Raw genomic sequence first — 13,635 nt, forward strand, 5'->3', positions numbered from 1 at the left:
AAAAAGCTGGAGAAGACAGAGCATCAGCCCGTTCCTGGCCTGCCACACTGCCCGTGGAATTAGGGCTAACAGAGTACCCGGGGTGTTGCAGCACTGCTGTCCCCTTACTCAGGCCTAGGCTTTAGGACTGCCGCGGGGGTGGATGTTTCTGTGCCTGCAGGCGCCGGCTGCTCGTCCCGGCGGCGCAGCGCGGGCGGTGCGGGGCGGTGCGGGGCTGCCTGGCGGGGCCAAGCCCCGCGGGGCCGTGCCCGCGGTTGCCGGGGCGGTGGGGCCGAGCCCGGCGGGGCCGTGCCCGCGGTTGCCGGGGCGGTGGGGCCGAGCCCGGCGGGGCCGTGCCCGCGGTTGCCGGGGCGGCGGGGCCGTGCCCGCGGTTGCCGGGGCGGCGGGGCGGGCTGTCCGCCGGAAGCACCGGCGGCCTCGGCGGCGGATGGAGGCTGAGCCGGAGCGAGCGGAGGCGCCGCGGAGGGGCGGCGTCGCCGGGGTGAGCGGGGCCGGGGCGGGCCCAGCCCCTCCGAGCGGGGGCAGCGGGGCCTCGGGCCACGGCCCGGAGCGGGAGCGGCGGCCCGGCTGCCGTGGGGCGCCGTGCGGCGGAAAGGCCGAGCCGAGCGGGCGCCGGTGGGGCCGGGGCGGGCCGGGAGGCGGCCCGGGGCTCTCACCTGCGGCAGGTGATGCTGTGCACTGTGCGGGCACCGCGCCTGGCGGGCTGCTCCGTGCCGTGAAAGTAACTGTGTGTCCTCTGCTCTTTCGTGTCCCCCCTGCGCTACAGGTACTAAAGTTGGGCCGTCGAGCCCTCCAAGACCTCTTAGCAGATGAAAATCTCAGCAGGAAGAATTCCCCGTCTGCTTCTCTTGAAGAGGTGGGTGTCCTGTCAGGAGGACTTGTCTGTTGTCCTGCTGTTGTCTCCAGGGGAGAGTTTTTAATTTCTTCTGAGATTCCTTCCTGCATGGTGTACTTCATCTTTTGAATTTTATCCATAGATTTGGGACTCATGTGACTGCCCTGTCCCTTTCCTTGTGTTGTCCTTTGTATAATGGTTTCCACACAGGGTCCTGTCTAGGGCTATGGTTTCTCACATGTCAGGTATGGAGAGTAGTATCATACAGGACGTGGGGCCTCTCCCTCCTGTGCGTGCATATCTTCCTGATATTTCAATTTCTAGAATTAAAATATGAGCAGGCACATCATTTTGTGTCCAGTTGTGCCACCATCTATGGTAGCGAGGCAGATAAACAGACGCCTTACTTTTGTGCTTTGCTTTGCTAGAGCCAGAGTACATCTGACATGGTCTCTGTCAAGTTTGTGTAGTGATGCTCTTTTTCATTTTCTCTGTGCATGCCTACAAAGGTCATGCTAGAAGCCAGCTTTGCAGCATCTGAGGCTTTTCCTTGTGGGTAACAATGTGCAAACTCAGCTCCCACTTGTCTTTGGAGGAAAACTTTGGTTCAGAGGCTGTTCTATCAGTACATCTTCAAATGGTAGAAGGGGGTCAGGAACCCCTCTTTCTCAGGAGAGTGAGGCAACATCCTCAAGTACCCAGAAATAGAGCTGAACTGCTTCAATTAATTTTTTGCTTAGTGTTGCAGAATGCTGAAATTCTTCCTGGAAGCTTGCTGTTGGACATTAGCGTGGCTTCTCCACAGGCATCTCCTGCTAGAAGGAGCAGCTCCCAAGAAATGACATACCAGTTTTGCTCCCTGACTCATACCAGACTGACAAAAGTGTCATCTGACTCCCACCCTGTTGGCAGTGATATTTGTTTAAATGAGGTGATGCTTACCTTTTTGGAGTGCCAGTCAATGGTCTCCAGCATATCATATTCTTGGCTTCTTTAAACTGGAGACTCGTTTTGCCCTGCTGGCCACCCTGGCACCAACTCTGCTTCAAGTTACTCTGCTCAGAGCTCTGAGACCTTCTGTCTTGCAGTGACTACTCCCTGATTCCTTGTGCAGTGACAAAAATTTTCTATTACACTGAGTATCTGTGTCCCAGACATCCAAAGTGCCAAAATGGTTGTAGGGGAATTTTTCCTTTGAGACCCTGTGATGCTGTTGAAAATAGCACTGTTACAGCTTAACTTACAATAACACCTCATAGAACAGGCTTTTTTTCTGGAGAAAGCATGCTCTTTTCTTTGATAGGCATAATGGAGAATCATCTTCCACCTAGGAATTCTCCCCTTGGATATGCTGTAGGCATTCAGGGTGGATTTTGTGAGGGAATGTGCAGAAGATGCAATTTAAGAAATAGAAGTAACCATCGACCTCATAGATAATAAAGTCTTAACGAAACCAGCTGGTGGTTTAAGGGGGTTGTAGTCATTAGCTGGCCTCCACATTAGGGTGGCTTGCTGTCAGATTGCTCTCTAGCTGCAGCTGGCCATCCTAGTTCACAGGCTGATTTCTTGGTTTTAAAGAGACCAGGGCATTATGCAGAGGTCCAGCTGATGGGCTGGAACTTAATGCAGTTTGCTTGTGCTTACTGCTCACATCACAACCATTTCAATAGCTGGGAAGAGATCATAGGGGCTCCAAGCCTTGGGCAACCTGAAGAAGACTAAGGAATATTTACAGTGTTCTGTTTGAAAGCAGTGAGCTTTTCAGCAGCAGAAGGGTGAGGACTCCCATGCCTTACAACATTCAAATATGTTAGTATTGGATCTTAACCACCAGGAAGAATCAGTTTGTGTCAATAGTCTCCCTTCTTTGTTGCTAAATGTGTGTTAATTGAAAACCTTGGAACTACTGGAAGAAAGACAAAATCCACAGTAAATAATCCTCAGCCTTTTCCTTTGCTCCAAAATTTGAGGCTTTTTATACGTGACTATATTTGTTATTGAAGTGAGTATTTAACAGAACTAATACTGTTTTTTCCTTCACTCTGGATTGGCAATAGCCTTTTACTTTTCTGGAAGCTTGACCTTGGCTTGCTGTTTAGTGGTGGGGTCAGCTGTTAAAATGGATGTCTCATTCAGCCATCCAGTCCTCTTGAAACCTTTGTAAGAAATCTTCCCAAAAGGAATGCACAATTAAAATAAACAGTCTTTTTAAAAATTTTTCTAGAACTGACAGCAGTGGAGTAGGCCCCATGTAATTAATTTCAGCATCAAAGGTTTTATTCTCACTACTTATTTTGAAGACAAAGGGGTTTGTCTTAAACCTTTGCCATATTCACACCTTCATATGCAGTTTCACATTCAGGTTAGTGATTTTGCCTTCAGAGGTTCCTCAGAGTTTTAAAACTGATTTATTTCACCTTGACTCTTTTTTAATTTTTTGGTTAAATTCCATGCCAATCCACCCAGTTTCTACCCATCTCACGTTTCTGGTATGAACGTGCCATTTGTGCTGTTGTTCGGGTCTTTTCATGAGACTGAGAAGCATCCAGGAAGTGTTTTTCAGTCAGAGCAGCTTGCTTGAAGGAAGCAAAAGTGCCTGTCTATCCACGTTTCAACATCTGGGCTTATTACAAGGAAATTCATTTAGGGGGTGAACAATTATTGTAATTAAAAAGATCTTTGTTTTGAAGTCAATAGCCAAATCATTTGACTTGGAGCATAGATCTTATCAGGTTACTGCTGTTCTCTGCTTGGCCTGGGCTCTCTCTTCCAAAAGAGACTCCAAACTCAGTGTTGCTGTATACAACAAATGTCTTGTGAAAACCCCCTTCCCCAGGGCATACTTGCAATGTCTTGTGCCTTGTAGCCTAATCTACTTCCCCCAAGCTCTATGAAAACACTATGATATCCTAAGATTTTTTCAGTGCCTGTTGTGTGTATGTATCTCCCACAAAAATATTCTTAACTACAGAACAAATTCCTCTGCCCAAATCTCTGCTTCATAATTCCCATTCTGTTGTGGAAGTACCTGCATTATCTTCAAATGTAGACCTCCTCAGGGGGCTCATGAAAGGTCACAGAGCTCACACCCTGCCCATGTGACCTGCAAAGCATTCCTGCCTTTTCAGAAGTACAAGTACTAACAAACAACACTGCAGCTATGTGTTATTTCACCAGGCAAGATGGAACATGATTATTTGCTGTCATTGGTGCACTTGGCACCCTCCTGCAGCAAAGGCTGTGCATGTTCCTGGCCTTCAGAGCTCCTTGGCAATTCGGCAGGCAATTCTTGGGCACCCAGGGGAATATGCTGTAAGTGGGAATTCCTAGAGATAAATCTGCTTGCTGCATGCCAGATTTCTGCATTTCAAACATTCATTTTCAGAGGGGTAATGTATCTCTTTTTCCACTGAGAGGCCTTTCCCATCCCCTGGCTTGATGTGGTACATTTACTCATCTTGATGCTATCAAGTTTCTGACAGAATGGGAGAAACGCAAGCTAGTCATGTTATTTGTATAATGGGAGGGACAGATCATATAATGAGATCTGTTGAAGATCTTTGCTATCCCATCCTAACAGCACTTCTGGACACTTTTATAGAATAAAAGTCAAACCTTTTTCCTGGCTCTAACATCGCTGCACCCAACAGCCTAAAGGCTGGTTTGATGACATCCATCAGAAGAAGCTGTTTGGCCAGGTTTGGAGCTCTTGATGAGATTGATTTGGAAAGCTGAGTGGAAAAGCCTTTTTAAAAAATGTATCAGCAGATTTTTCCTTTTCCATTTCTTCTCTCAACAAGAGTGAACTATTTGCTGTTCTGTAAGATATCTGTATGCAAAAATATTTTAATGTTATCCCACTTCCATGGTCTGTTTTCTCTTTATCCTACAGTGACGTGATTCCCTTGGGACCTTGTTCAGGAATTCCCTGGTTTCTGCCTCTTACAGTCTCAGTATGATTTTGCCAGCATGTCTCTGGCAACACTCAATAGATCCTTTGAGTGGAAACTGCTTTACTAGGCAATGGTCAGCCTAAAGGATGAAGGTTTTCTCTATTTTGAGAATATTTCCACACAGGTAGGACAAAATGACTTTATATCAGGGTTTACCCAAAAATCAAGTTCCCTGCTGGTTCTCTCTGCCACATTTCACCACAGCCTGGAGAAAGGCTCTGTGCTTTCAGATCTGAAAGTATGTTCTTCTCTTGTTGTCCTAGCTAGGTATTTGTAAGCTTGCTTATGTAGTTGTGGTCCTTGAGTGGTAGTTAAAAAGCATTTCTTGCTGTAAAAAATACCTCATTCAGCATAGATCCAGGTAGACAGACAAAAACTTGAGCTATCTCTGCTGCATGTTGGAAGGATGTTCCCACAGGTGAATTTTGCAAAGCAGCTATCTGGACTTCCACCACCCATTTTGCAAACACTCCTGGCAGTGATTCTTGAGGCTTACATCCAGGCATCATTTAAATAGGACTCCATTACCTAACCCAAACGAGATGATGATGATGGTGATGATGATGATAACAACAACAATAATAATAATAACAACAACAACAACCCACGTGGAAGATTGCTCCAAGAAATGGTTATTTAAATGCTTTTCCAATATATGTTGCCCACCTGGACTTTCTTCTCTGCTAGTGCAAGTCTTGTATCACTTGGGCTCTGTACATCCAGAGAAGCTTAGGTCATGTTGGACCTCACAGAAGCCTTTCTGCTTTTGGCTGTGGGAACAAGCAGGCCCCTGGCTGACGGATACATTCAACAGAGCTTCCAACAGATTTTTACCAGTTGGGCAAATCTGGTTTCATTTGTGCTGCTCATTTGTAAGGACACTTCTGTACCCCACCTGCCCTAACCTGCATGTAGCCCCCTCTGCTCTTGTCATAGTAAGATCTTAAGACCAGATGACAGCAAAGACACAAAATGAACTCAGATACCAAACCACTTCCATCAGAGATATATGCAGTTTATGAATCATGTGGCTTCCATGTTCCACAAGAGAGATTATTTAATCCAGAGGAAAAGTCACGTGGGTTGGTGGAGTGTTTCCAGCCATCCTATGCATATTACTGGTGTAGGCTCATAGGTCAATCTAGGGCACTCTAGATTCTCCTCCTGAGTGGTTCTGAACACTGTGATTTCTAGAACTGCACTGAGATTATTGGTTCTTTTTTACCTCCTTGCATTTGGTGCCTAACAGCACTGGTTGTTGCAACTGCTGGTTCTGACTGCTCATCTAAAAGGTTCTCAACCAGTTTGCAACTTTCACAGTGATTAACAGGCTGATTTTCTTCAGTTACTTCTTTATCCCACAACCAAGCTTCTCCCTTACAGTGTTAGCTAAAGATCATTTCCTGAAGCTAACACTGATGCCAGCTATGCCTATCTTATGCTAACTGCTACAGCTTGTGCTCTCAGGGGAGAACCTGAGGTTGCCTTGAGAAGCAGTAGCTTCTGAAGAAAGGGCTGTAGCCTGCCAGTGTATAACCCCTTGTATGACTGGTCCAGCATCAATCCTGTTCTCTTGCATGGCTGCAGTAACTCTCCATATGAATCTTTCTAGGATCCTACACACCTAAATAGTTTGAGTTTTATCATGCTACAGGGAGAATGAATAAAGTCTGTTCTCTTCTTGCACATGTTTGTTCTTGGTTTTTTTTTCTCTTTAAGTATCATAGTTGGCATCTGCATAAATGACTGGATATAAAATGTTATAATGGTGGGATCAACTCTGTGCTTTCTTCAGGTGAATAAGGTTGCAAAGCCCGTGCTGCAGGACAGCAATAAGTGTCAATCTTCAAGCTGTTTTGTGCAGGCTTTCATAGCACTTTCTTTTAACTTCTTTCTTTCTCTTTCTCTCCTGACCCTTCTAGGATGAAGACTCTCAGGAAAAGGTTGACCATGTAAGACTAGAGGCTTTCTTGATAGATCCTGGCTCCTCTGAAGGGGACTAGTAGGATTAATCTATTATGTGTCTGGAGGCTACCTTAAGAGGGTACTCCAGTACTGGAGAATAATACACAATTTGCTTTGGATGCAGTGCCTTTCCTGCATCCTGTTTCTGTTGCTGACAGGTTTTTAATTATCTTTGAAACAGCTGCTGTTATCAGCTGCTGCATCTTGTTTTGAGGTCACAGATGTATATGTGGCCACTGAAGAGATGCTCTATTTTCATTTAAAAGTCAGGACAGCAATTAACTAATAGTGTACAAAACCTGACTGAATCTAGATTGCTGTCCAGTATGGTTAGTTTGCTCTTATAACATGAAAACTTGTCTTCAGGGATGATGAAGTCTTGCTGGTGCCCCAGAGGAGAAGGCCAGGCAGTGATGACAAGGACATGTGCCTTTGTATTTTCTGTGAGCCTTTCCATTTTATTGTACCAGCACTGAATGCCAGAATCTGTAGTTAACAATGTCATAGTGCTTCTACTAGGTTCCTATGACACAGAGAAGGAATGCACATATCCTTTGTTATCCTGCACCAAAGCTTATGCCTTAGCATTAAATTAGCATTAGAAGCCAGAATGATGACATTCAGAACTACCTGAGAAGTTCTACCAGCTTCTGTTGAAGTCTTTGGGCTAGTTGCACTGCACTCTTCCTAACCATGGAATTGGTGTTGCCCAGTTTTTCCTGCCTAGAGTTGCTCTCCGTTAGATAATTAAAACACCCTCTCCTGTGCTCTTAATTCCTTCTACTGATGGACCACTCCAGCACTGGTAGCACAGTAGATTCATCTGTGAAATATAAAGCCCAGAAAAGAAACCCGTATCACCCATCTCATTAATTCTGGCCTCAGAAGGGTATGCTCATCACAAGGAGTCAAGACTATTCAGATTAGCTCAGTTTTCTCTTGGTAGTGCAAGAGATGATATTGTAAAAAAGATCCACTGGGTTTATTTGGCAGTGATGGATGGTTCAGGACTATGCCCAGAGCACTTTTCCATTTATCAGGCAAAGAGACCTCCCACTGATGGGTATAGTTTTGGGGACTGGTTGCCTAATAGAAATTTTTACTGATAATTGATCTAATCTTCCCCCCCTGCCTCGCTGGAACCGGTCCTTACAGTCATTTCACTGGAACTAATTCCACCTCCATACAGTGCCCTAAATCATCGATTCCCAAGGTCTGCTGTTGAGTGCTGACTGGTCACATGCCACAGGCGCCTTCTTGCTTCTGGCTGCTAAATTTCATTAAAATAACTTTACTGATGTGACTCTTCCACATGAGCAATTGTTGCTTCAGGGGTGTTACGCAATGGTGCCTGGCAAGGAGATTTTACTTAGCATGAGGGGATTCCTGCTTTGAAAACCCTCTTGTTTGGGTAATTCCTGTGTCCTTTATTCAGGCTTATGCTCTTAAGCATGACAGTCACACTTTATAGTATTTTTCCATTTGTAAAAGTCTGTAAATGGCATAAAATGGCTGAGTGTTCAAAAATCTGACTGATCAGTAAGCTGCTTGTAACTTCACTTTTACGCTACTGTCTGCTTACAAACTTCTGTTAATTGTATCATAAGTCTCTTCCAAATCAACTGTTAGTGGAACTTTATGTTATAAAGTGTGATTCAAATCTTGTTGCAGTATATCCCTCCCTTAGTCATTGCCTGGCCAATCTGAAATACTTTACTTCTTGAATCATTTGTCCGAGGTTGGCCCCTTTGTCCCCTGATGGCTCATATAACCCTTCTCTGAACTCCCTTTGGGCTTCGCTGAGTGTTACAATCTGAACTCTTCCTGGATTTTGTCCCTTTCCTCTTGCTGTGCTGAAGATAACTTTGTAGCTGCTTGAATACTAACACACAGCCCTATCTGGGTTGGATGTGAAGGTGCCTGCTGAAGTCCTGCCCTCTAGCCATCTGCCTGCACTGAAACTTGTTTTGCCTCCTTTGGCAAACCACTCATCTTGCATCTGAATTTTTGCCAGCTGAATCACTCATTTGGCTGCACCTTCCAAGACTGCCTGGGATATTTAGCCAAAGGCTGTAAGGCTAATCAATGGTATAATAAAGGGTGTATCCTAATATTTCAGTTAATTTGCAGAGGCAGAATAAGCAGGAGTATGAATGTAGTTGTGAGCCAAGATTTTGCTGGGTTCTTTTCATGGCTTTGCCATAGATTAGCTTTGGGGTCTTGGAGCAGTCCCTCCACTAGTTTTCTTTGTGCCCTATCTGAAAGGAAAGCTAGAGTTTTATGCAGAAGCACTGTGGGTATTCCCTAAATAAACCCACAGGGGGATTTAGATGCCGTATCCTCATAACAAAATCCATATCCTGCACTGAGTGCCTGCGTAGTAGTACGCAGATAGTCTCAGGATGGGCTGGAGGATCTATTGGGATGGTAAAGAGTGGCTGGGAATGGCAGTGTGTCTGAAACCCTGTCCTTCTCTGGAGTTTTGGCCCCATTCCTCCAGCTCTGGGAGTGTATGTCCTTGCACTACCAGAGACCCTCATCCCCATCCTGTGTTTTATAGCCTTCAGAAGTGGAGCAGGGCTTTTCCTTGCCTTCAGGGACCTCCAGGTCCTGAATAAACAGATGTTCATTTCAGTGTTGGAACCTCATGCTTTAGACATAGAGATTAAACTGGCCATCTCCTTTCTAAGCTGGAAAACACTGGCTTTATTGTCGTCTTCCTTCTCTGAGAAAGATGCAGCAAGTAATGTTTGCCACCTCCATAGGGAATATTATATATACTGACAAGCCCATGAGCAGTTCTGGGTCTGAGAAGGCTCTCAGCCCTTTCTCCTGAAGCCGCTTTGCTTTGCAAATGGAACCAAAAGAATTTTGGTACCATAGGGAAAGACTTTCTTACTGAAGGCAGCGACATTTGAGTGGGAAAACATCAGTTCCAATGAGTCCAGCTGGGACTCATTCTCTAGTTGTGCATTGGTAGACACGCCATGGGTAGTCTCAAGGTCCTTCACAGAATAAAAACAGGGACAGCACCTGGCTTCTGACCCTTATACAGGTGGGTGCTGGCCTCTGTGGCTCTATATCACTCAGTGTTTTAGTGACAACGTGCTTTAAGGCAACAACTGGAAAGAGGATTTGAAGATCTGACCTTTCCAGAGGGGGCATCAAAGTCCTTTTGTAGTTCTAGTTGCCATACTTCTAAAACATTTGGGTGGAAAAATGGGCTGTTGCTTTTTAGGTTAAGTCAACATGTCAGGAACAATTCTTTTCATTGAATGTTTGTTGGAAGAACAACTATTAAGAAATGTAAGTACCTGAAATATAAAGTCAGGTGTGTTCTTACATTGCTAGGTCACCCAGTTGGGTGGGGTTGAGTGAGTGTATTTGCATTCTAAAATACAGTGCAGAATGATGTGGAGATCCCCTGGTGAGAAGCAACTTGCACTCTACCTGGAGAGGTACCAGCTTCATTAGCAGAAGTACCTAAAACAAGAAAATTTCCAGACTTGAGCTGACTCACATGGATCCTGCTTGCAGGTGTGTCTGCACCTGTGGTGTAGACATGGCCTGGGGCTTGATATGATCACGGCCTTTAATCAGAGCGGTATTTTCCTGACCCAGTTCTTACCCTTGCACAGTGGTTGGCACCCCGCTCCAAACTCTCATTCCATTGTTTGGTCTGGCCTGGATCTGTGCAGCAGCCACCCCCTAAGTGCGCTCCCCTGCATTCCCTGAAACTTAGAAATATGCAAGGGAGGAACCCAGCACCGGCTGTACTCAGCTGAGTGTTGATCAGGGGATCTTATTTGCATAAAAATAATCACAATGGTTTGGGCACTTCTGTGCACCTTCCACTCTGGTTTAGAGTGTTCATGACTTAAGAAGTCATAATTGTAATGCAATCACTTACAGTCTTTTCTGTATCTACAATTTGCAGTGCAATAAGATCTAGAGAGTGTTTGTGTATGGCTGGAACAAAATTTTCCTATTCCCAAAGACCTTACAGTCTAACTGCAATGTTTTTCTCTAGCATTCTGTTCTCTCCTGTGATCTTCAGCTTGTAGAGGAGCCTTCACCAGGGGTAGCTGCATTTTGTATATGGCATGTTGCCAGGTTTTTGCCTTCTCAGGCATGCAATTGGGAGTAGATAGCTCTTGGTGCAATTGGCATTTCTGAGAACCTGGGAGGGTTCTCTGAGGCAGAATTTCCTGTAGCTATTGCACACTGTGAATGCCCTCCCATTTACGTGGTCGTCCTGGGATGAGCTGCAGGTGTCCCTCCATGTCCTAGAGTTTCTTTCATCTGTTTTGATTCTTGCATTATTGTAGTAAATACCCTCCACCAAAAGAATCCAGCATCCAAGGAAGCACTGGGTTTTTTTACTTGCTTCCATTTTGCATCTTTTTTTTTTTTTTCCAGAGGTCTTCTGGTTGCTTGTAGAAATGCTGGACTCCCAGCCTGTTCCTGGGGACCTCTCATCTGGAAGTTGGCCAGATTCTGCAGGAGGAATCTTAAAAATGCAGCTGAACTTCTGTTCCCTAATTAGGCCAGCTTCCCCAGTGTGAGCCCCAGCACTGCATGGCCTGCAGCTCCCCAAGGCTTTGTGCAGCCTCTCTCCCGTGCACCCCGACTGGCTGACCAGCAGGGCAGTTATTTTCAGCTTTCTGAGCTTATCTCCTTGCCTTTTGATGACATCTTCTGAAATAGCTCTTCTAGTCAGCCATGCTTCCCAGCCTTTCTAGTAGTACCCTGCCTGCTTGTCTACCTTGATGTGGATTAGGGACAATCTCATTGAAAATAATTTTATTAAAAGCTTTTCCATTTCCACACATTTATTTTATACTTTCAGTGCTCCTGGACTCACCTCAAGGCAACAAAAGAACTGTAGGAGGTGGGAAGGTGGATGGGAAAATGTCTGACCATATGTAGCATGAAGTGGTAGCAAACTGTTTGGGAAATGTTCATGCCTAGGAGGGCTGGAGGGCCACTTCCCTATAACTGTGGGTTGTGAGAAGATTCCACCTGGTGGCCCCTTGTTCAGAGAATTAGTTTGCTGTGTGCTGATTCACCCTGCAGGGGAGAGCAGTAACTCCTCAGACAGGTTAAGGTGCCAAATGCTGCAGAGGTGGCAGCTTTCCTCATTCAGCTGACAAATAGCTGGCCACTGTTTTAGGAGAGCAATTCTTGATAGCTGGTTAACAATATGAACAGCTCCTTTACCTGTGATAGATGGCAGAGAATATTTGAAGACCCCCAAGAACTTCTGTCTCAATAACACTTCCCCTAGTAAAGGAAAGTCTGTGACTGTGAAAAGAAGGACAGTTAGTGGATGAAATGCAAATCGAGTATTTTCTGCTCAGTATGTAACACATGCAGAAGTCCTTGAACGGTATTCATTAAAATCAGATGCATTGTTTGAACCGTCTGTGGACATGATAAAGAGAGCCAGCAGAGATGGGTTGTTCTTTGCAAAAAGCCCAGGCTTGCATAGATCTCGGAATGGATGTGTTTTTGATATCATACATACTCTGAGATCAGTATATATTGTGTCTGTTTAGCAGCAGTGGGGCTATTTGACTTACAGCTCCTAAAATGGCAGCAATCAAAACTAATTCATCAGGTCTGGTTGTGGAGATTTGCTTTTCTTCAGTCAAGGGAGCCTCTGGCATCTTGCTGGGGAAGAGAATCCTTGAGACTGCCCATACTTCTTTCTTTTCACTTTGTGGTCGATATTGGATAAAAACAAGACACCTGCATACTGTGTAAAATCTCACAGTGTTTGTATATTGGAAAAACATAGATCCTACATATTTTAGGAGAAATATGACATGAATTGTGTGTCCTCTGTTGCACGCTGTCAATGTCATTTGAGTCCCTGCATCCCTGCACAGAGTGCTCGATGTTCCAAAGGAGTTGTCATGTTGATGAAGGTAAATTAGTCCATATTTCCAGACCCACCTGAGAATCTGAGGGATTTAACATGCCCATAATCTGCCTCTGTTTTGGTAAGTCCTAAAAGAAACTTCGCTGGACCTTCAGGATTCAGAGACCCACAGGGTAGCTGCTTCCATGAGGGAAGCAGCATCCAACTGGCACCTTCAGAACTGTAGACGTGATCTGACAAGTAGCCTGGAAATTTCTGCTTTAATGGGGGAGCCAGATTAGAATTCTGCACCTGTCTGATAAGAAAGGGCCCGAAAAACAATAAAGAAGAAGGTAGAGTTTCTACTTTAATACAGGAGAGATGGAATTCAGGCCAGTCCTGAATTCCATTTTTCCAAGGGAGAGATAAAATACTGATTATGGATGTAGTATCAAAGTGTTGGTAAGGAAGGTGGCCTGAAAAATACTGGAAAAATGCCATCACAAAAATGGTGAGCTGAATTTCTGAGAAAAAAACCCCAAAAAACAACAAAACAAAAAACTCAGACCGTGGCAGTTTTCCTTAGAAAAGAGACAATCTGCAGAAACTCGAGTAGAGGAGATCTTCTGGACATAAATAATGGACAAAACTGAAGTGGAAAAGCAAATCCCAGTGAGTAAGTGATTAGTTGATGCTGTGAAAGAGACTGAGCAGCAAGGGCTGAGAGACACCACTGTTGTCAGGAGCTGGTGGAATCTCAGTGTTTTGAACACTAAACTGTTTGGATGCATAGATTTGCATTTGGGAATATACATACCAGTCTTGCCTAAGGTATAACAGTAGGTACCAACAAGTCCTGATCATTTAAATCCCCCAGTCTTTTTCACCCAAAAGGTAGCACATTTGCTGCATTACAGAACAGTGTACTCTGTTTCTGCTCTGATCCCTCTGGGGTTGACATTTGTCCCACTTTCTGCCTCGAGCTCTTGCTTGCAGCTGCAAAGTCCCTACCTGTCACC

The 13,635-nt window shown here is 45.0% G+C and overlaps 1 protein-coding gene across 2 annotated transcripts in view; it reads left to right on the forward strand.

The window, feature by feature from the left end:
- The first annotated feature begins 127 nt into the window (after nucleotides 1–127).
- Nucleotides 128–13,635, forward strand: part of IFT43 (intraflagellar transport 43) — a 47,563-nt gene continuing 34,055 nt past the window's right edge. The window contains exons 1-3 of one of the 2 annotated variants that reach the window (XM_063399033.1): nucleotides 128–481; nucleotides 767–856; nucleotides 6,711–6,740. In XM_063399033.1, coding sequence (XP_063255103.1) covers nucleotides 143–481; nucleotides 767–856; nucleotides 6,711–6,740 — 459 coding nt within the window. In that variant the 5' untranslated portion in view covers nucleotides 128–142. The remainder of the gene's footprint in view (nucleotides 482–766; nucleotides 857–6,710; nucleotides 6,741–13,635) is intronic. The other variant, XM_063399035.1, reaches the window with a different exon arrangement.

Source organism: Prinia subflava, chromosome 5, assembly GCF_021018805.1.
Source record: "Prinia subflava isolate CZ2003 ecotype Zambia chromosome 5, Cam_Psub_1.2, whole genome shotgun sequence".
In the NCBI taxonomy this organism is placed as follows: domain Eukaryota; kingdom Metazoa; phylum Chordata; class Aves; order Passeriformes; family Cisticolidae; genus Prinia; species Prinia subflava.